This window comes from Olea europaea, unplaced genomic scaffold, assembly GCF_002742605.1.
Source record: "Olea europaea var. sylvestris unplaced genomic scaffold, O_europaea_v1 scaffold796, whole genome shotgun sequence".
In the NCBI taxonomy this organism is placed as follows: domain Eukaryota; kingdom Viridiplantae; phylum Streptophyta; class Magnoliopsida; order Lamiales; family Oleaceae; genus Olea; species Olea europaea.
In genome coordinates, this window is record NW_019266391.1 from 310,583 (window position 1) to 316,541 (window position 5,959).

At 34.3% G+C, this 5,959-nt stretch overlaps 1 protein-coding gene across 2 annotated transcripts; it reads right to left on the minus strand.

The window, feature by feature from the left end:
• Positions 1–1,439: 1,439 nt before the first annotated feature.
• LOC111391475 (50S ribosomal protein L7/L12-like) lies at positions 1,440–5,683 on the minus strand. Of its 2 annotated transcripts, none has more exons than XM_023016700.1 (2): positions 5,595–5,683; positions 1,440–2,450 (listed from the first exon to the last, which is right to left on the minus strand). In XM_023016700.1, exon 2 carries the CDS (start codon positions 2,382–2,384, stop codon positions 1,737–1,739), a length of 648 nt encoding a protein of 215 aa, XP_022872468.1. In that variant the 5' UTR covers positions 2,385–2,450; positions 5,595–5,683; the 3' UTR covers positions 1,440–1,736. The 2 variants fall into 2 exon arrangements, with proteins under 2 accessions (XP_022872468.1, XP_022872469.1); XM_023016701.1 differs by lacking the exon at positions 5,595–5,683 and adding an exon at positions 4,259–4,280.
• Positions 5,684–5,959: the final 276 nt, after the last annotated feature.

Here is a 5,959-nt window from a genome sequence, read left to right on the forward strand (position 1 = left end):
AAGAAGATAATTTCTTTCTTATTTTAACAAAGAGAAAAATTTTCTTTACTTAAGATCCTTATACTTAATTCTAAGAAAAGATACAGTGAGGATAAGAAGTTGAAATAGTAGAATTCCCACTTAGGCAAAAGGCCGTTTAAGGGAGCAATTTGCAGATTCAGAGCCTGAAGATCACTCGGTTCTAAAAATACAGATTTAAGATCAAGAGTAAGGTAAAATTATTGTCTTTGTTAAATTTAGAAAGAATTCTTCTAATATCTTGAAAGAATCATATGCATTATTACTTATCATGTTTGCAAAAACTTATCTATCATGTTATTATTATTCATCATAAAGCTTGTAAGGAATTATCTATATGATGTCAGGTTATACAATTAAGGGATTAGATAATCTATTAGAAAGACTATTAGAAAAAATAAAAAATATTTTTTCTCAACTAGAGACTATGGATATATCGTCTAAGGAATATGATAATCTTAAGGAATTATATGATAATTATATTACAGATTATGCTAATTTATTAGATCAAATGATGGAACTATATATTAAAATTCGAAATGAGAGAAATAGAAGAATTTTGGAACTATTTCAATAAATCACGATATTTTGTGCAAAATATGACAAGTCATTTCATTAAGGGTAATATAGACATTTTAGCAAGAATGAATAGTGACGGACCATTTAGAAAAACCCCCCTGCAAACATGCTTCTTGGACAGGGTAGGAAACAGGGTTAAACAGTACACCTAGACAGAGGGTACTTTCTGGGCGCCCAGTTTTTAACCCTGTTCCCTACCCTGTCCCTCTGCCTTTTCTATTCTTCCTGTTGCAAGTTCATTTACTACTAACCATAGGTGCTAGTAGACCGTGAGAAACGTGGCAGCTGTAGCTTGGGCCCAACGGTTGGGGTATTGTACAACCAGGGAGGGCTTATTAGAAAAAAATAAAATATTGAAAAACAACGACAGAGATTTACAAAGCCCATGTTCAGAATCCATTATAATGAGTTTTTGGGAGTAATGTATTTTGAAATAGTGATGTTTACGGGAAAAAATATGTGGATAAAAAAGAAGAATTTATATGTAATATTATTTTATTGAGAAATGTGTGGTTAAAACAATGAAAGAGAAAAATGTATTAAACCATAATGTAGACCAAACAAGGGCAAAATAAAGTGTAAAAAATCCGATCAAAAAGTAAAAATAAAGTGTAAAACCCCGCAGGACTAGACCTGCATGAGCTGTGCTGGTTGACACCTTTGAGTACTTGGCTGAGTAAAGGCTGCGAACGCTAGATGCCATTTCTAATGTGAGATATGGTTTACTGTATTCCAAGGTAAAATTCAAAACAAGACCCCAAACTTTCCAACGCTAATTATTTAAAAGCACTTATGAGAGAGAGAGAGAGAGAGAGAGAGAGAGAGAGAGAGAGAGAGAGAGATTTATTAATAAGGTTACTCTATTCAAGGAAAAATGTAGCCAAGAACACTAAGAAATTTGCTCATTCTATTTTAGCTTTCAAGCACAGAATCAATGAGACAGACAAAACAAAGAAGCAAGTTCAAGTACCTAAACTAAATTTTGGAGGATCCATCACCTGTTATATGAGATTTCTATTCTCTATTTCTAGATCTAGATATGAAACTAAAATTACAAAAAGGCTGCCTTTCCTTAATAAAAATTTTCACTAAATTTAGAAGACTTCAATGATGAAACGAGCACAATGTTCATTTCGACATCATTCCATAACAACAACAGCCCCAACTGCTTTCATCTTCTCAATAATTTTTTCCGCTTCTTCTTTTGGCACCCCCTTTTTAAGCACAGCAGGCGCCTTCTCCACTAAGTCCTTCGCTTCCTTTAGTCCCAAGTCAGTAAAACTTCGAATCTCCTTAATTACCTTGAGTTTTGAAGCTGAGTCAAAAGACTCCATCTTCAGCTCAAAAGCTGTCTTTTCAGGTTTCTTTTCTTCTTTGGCTGCCGTTGATGCCTTCATCGCAACTGAAGCCACTCCTGCAGCACCTGGCTTCATGACTCCAACAATTGGCAGCTCTTTCATGCCCAGTTTCTTCATCATAATAGAAGAGAGCTCTGCAGCTTCAACCAGTGTGAGTCCAGATATTTCATCAACAAGTCTCCATACCCTCTCGGTCGGGGGACTGCGATGCTCTGTGGGATCAAAAGTTTCGGGATTATAATCAGCTGGAAGTCTTCTTTGGTCTATCTCTACTTCTTCCTCCTCTTCTTCCTGTTTGGAAGCAGGTTGAGCAAAGTTTCTAGTCGCACCAAGTAAGTTAATCAAACAAGGTACAGTCACAGGAGCTCTAACAGGTTTTCTAAAGTATCCATATGGTAAATGACGCCTTAGTTGTCCAACCAAATTCATTTTCAACTTCCTAGAATAGTGGTTTACCAAATCAACTATGAAACCACCATTCAGAAAAATAACACCCTGTAAAATCCAACAAAAAGAATGAGTAAGATCAAACACACCAGCTAATTTATGGATATCAAAAGAAAAAATAAAAATAAATAAAAAAGCACAAACAAATGCACCGCTGATTTCTATTTTCAAGGCAAAAAACAACCACATGCTATCAAGCTAATTCAACCGGAAGCATTCTTCAGCCAAAGTCATCAGATCTCCCAAACAGAAAAGAACTAGAGGCTAAAAGCATACAGACAAAAGAACAAATAGAGAAATTTCTTGAAGCTAATATCAAGTTAGGAGTCTTGCTGAAAGCATTGGTCCGAAGAAAACATAAAACTGGGATCAGAAATGTGTCTAGATGAGATATTTAATCACCTTTTGTGCTCTTTATAAGTAAACTACCTTCATATTTTGTTAGAAAGGGGATTGACACCGTGAAAATAAGTCCAAAAACTTCCATTATTGGAGTAAGTTAACAAGAACAATGCATGTTTTATGTACTTGCCAGCTCATGCATAAAAAATTCTGTTTATTTTATTCGCGGGTATCAAATTAAAACACAAAGACCAGCAAACATTCAACTAAGGAATTAAATTAAGAGCACCAATAAACATGCAACTGGGAAATTAAATTAAGACCATGCTTGGAAATTGTTTATAAACGATTTAAATTATAAATAAATAGAAATGAGCAACGAATAAGTGGATAATACTTGTGGGTCCCTCAAAATGTGTGGATAGAAAAAAATGACTTAGTTTTTAATTTAAAAACATTAGTCAAACCTAGGCTAAGTAAATTATTAGTATAAGAATCTCTGGAACAGCAGCCAAGACAGATTCTTTTTGTTCATTTATAAGATACAAAAGAAACCTTTCAAATCTGTAAGACTAAACGATAACAAAATGAATCGCCTTTGCTGCTGATGCTAGAGGACTCTATTCGATTAGTTTTAAGATGATCTTCAGACGGTGGGCTTATTCTTGAAATTTTGTGGCTATTGTAATCTTGATGAAATGTCAGAATTATAAAAGGTATTCGTAGAATGTGGAGAAACAATATCTGATTTTCAAATAAAGGTGGAATTGACTAAATGCAGACAACAAGAATATATCGAGCAATGTACTTAATACATTGCAAAAACTTCACTGTTTCTGGAGCACCAAAATGCTAGAAAAATGAAAATAAACTGATTAAAACCCTTAATTCGACTTCAAAATCTCGATATTGGTTAAACCCCCTTGTATCATAAAAGAAATCCAATGGCCATTGTCCCAGGTAGATCCTACTCAATACAGAAATTAGCAAGTTTCACCCGACACTCGTCCCCAGGTAAAACCATCTTCTTAAGAGTGATTTATTTTATTACATTACTCTCAATTGCATATAAAATATTATTTTTGTTTTTTCTTTCCCAAAAATACAATGACTATAACCTATCTAGAGTTGAATGCCATTCCATTAACTACATGGTCTTTGGCTGGATTTCGAACATTTCAAAAAAATGCATCAGATTGCAGATAGCATTCCGATTGCAGGGTTTATAATTCTGATCCATCTTGCCCCACTTATTTTTTCTTCTGCTATTTATTTTAGATTTTCTTTTTCCTAGATAACATTTTATGGCAGATTCTTCTGAATCCTAGAACTGTAATGAGGACATCACCCTTTTGTTATTATTGGATCATTTATTTTATTTTATTTAGTTGAGTTTGTATTAATGGGCTGGCCCAAGCCCTAGCTTTAGGATAGTTGGTTTGTCTATTTATATGGTTTGTAATTAAAACCAAACCTTAGAAGATGAATGATAATTAAACAGGCTTGCTGCTCACGTTTTCTTCTTCCCCTGTTTCTCTCCCTTCCTCGTCTTCCTCTTCTACTTCTCTTCTCCTGCTGTCTTCTGCTTCCTCTGCTCTTCTTCCTGTTGGAATTCTTCCTCTGCTGCTGCTCTTCTATGGTAATCTCAATTGGTTCTACATCAAATTTGGCATCAGAGCTATTTCTACTATTTTCTCAAACTGTAGAGCAATCTGGGACCTCAAGGTGTTCATCTTTCCTGCAACCCAGGAAATTCCGGTCTTAAAACAATGGCGAGCCCAATATCAGAAAGACGCATTCCATATCTTCATTACACCAATTAGTCTGCAACCTCTTAACCTTTAGACTTCATCCATATCATATATATTCAGCCAAAACAACAAACTTCTGCCAATCAACAACAATCAACTGGCAATTATAATTCCTGTAAATTCCAGCAAAGTATTCTTCCCAAAAACTCACCTCTCCCGCCATTACTGTCCAGCAGTAAGCCAAATGGGTTTTCTAAACACAGCCATATCATAAATGAAACCTTAGTCACAAGAGCACCAATGGATTTTCTAAACGCAGCCATATCATAAATGAAACCTTAGTTGTGCAATCAAACTCATTTTAACATTCTAGAGTAATGGTTTACCAAATCGACTTAGGAACCATCATTTAAAACTATTACGCCCTGTGAAAATCTGACAAATATGGTAAGTGAGATCAAAGACAGCTGCTAATTTCTAGAGTGTAAAAAATAAAGCACAAACTAATGCATAATTCATTTGGTGGAGCTTAAAAGTCACCATAATTAAATTAAAAAGCACCTAAAAACTCAGATATCCAACTGACAATGTCTACTTTTGAGAAAGCTGTTACTTCTCTAATCTGTGTTAAGTAATCTGGAAAATAATTTCAGCAGGAAATAACTAGTTATTCTTAAAGGACCCATAAGTGAGGTATGTAAGAGGAAAAATGCAAAATACAAATTTGATTCCTTGTTTAGTTCACATCCACGATTCAATAAATTATGGAACTCTGTATTAAGGAAAATGTATTCAAATAGCAATAATTACTATTACTTCTGTTAATCCAACAGAAGCATTGTTTATAATACAAATCAATAGAGAAATACCGATAACCAGTCCTCAATTAGCATTCTAATTACTGAAAATAATAAAGAACTATAGTATCAAATTAACCTAAACACCGGATACCAAAGAAAACGGATCTAATTTGTGCCTGTGCGTGTGTATGCGCCCTGTATACACAGATACCTGGGAGCTTATACACACAATACATATATATCTATATATAATCGAATGAATAAGGGATTTAATCAAGTGAGTGAACAGAAGAAATTACCTTGAAATAGAGAACGTGCTTACATCAGAGTGTGAAAAGAGTGAGACTGGACCAAGAACCCTAATGTGTTTCAAGAGTATAGGTCGTGCTGATGATTCTGAAATAAAATTAGCAATTATGGTTTAATTAAAATTTGACATAGAGTACCCAGTCTTTATTTAATGTGACATTTAGGTCTCCAGCCTACCATTTATGACACTTAAGCCCCTAATCTTTCGAACATGTGTGTCTGATCCTCGCTTGATGGAAACCATCCATAATAAGTTAAATTTTAATGTCAAGAAACTATTATATCCTTCTATTGACTAAAATAAGAAAAGAGGAAAATAAATCAACAAGTACGAATATTTTCCAACACACAATTG

What these genes read in the sequence shown, in the direction of transcription:
- LOC111391475 (XM_023016700.1), bottom strand. Translation starts at nt 2,384, where the DNA reads ATGAATTTGGTTGGACAACTAAGGCGTCATTTACCATATGGATACTTT.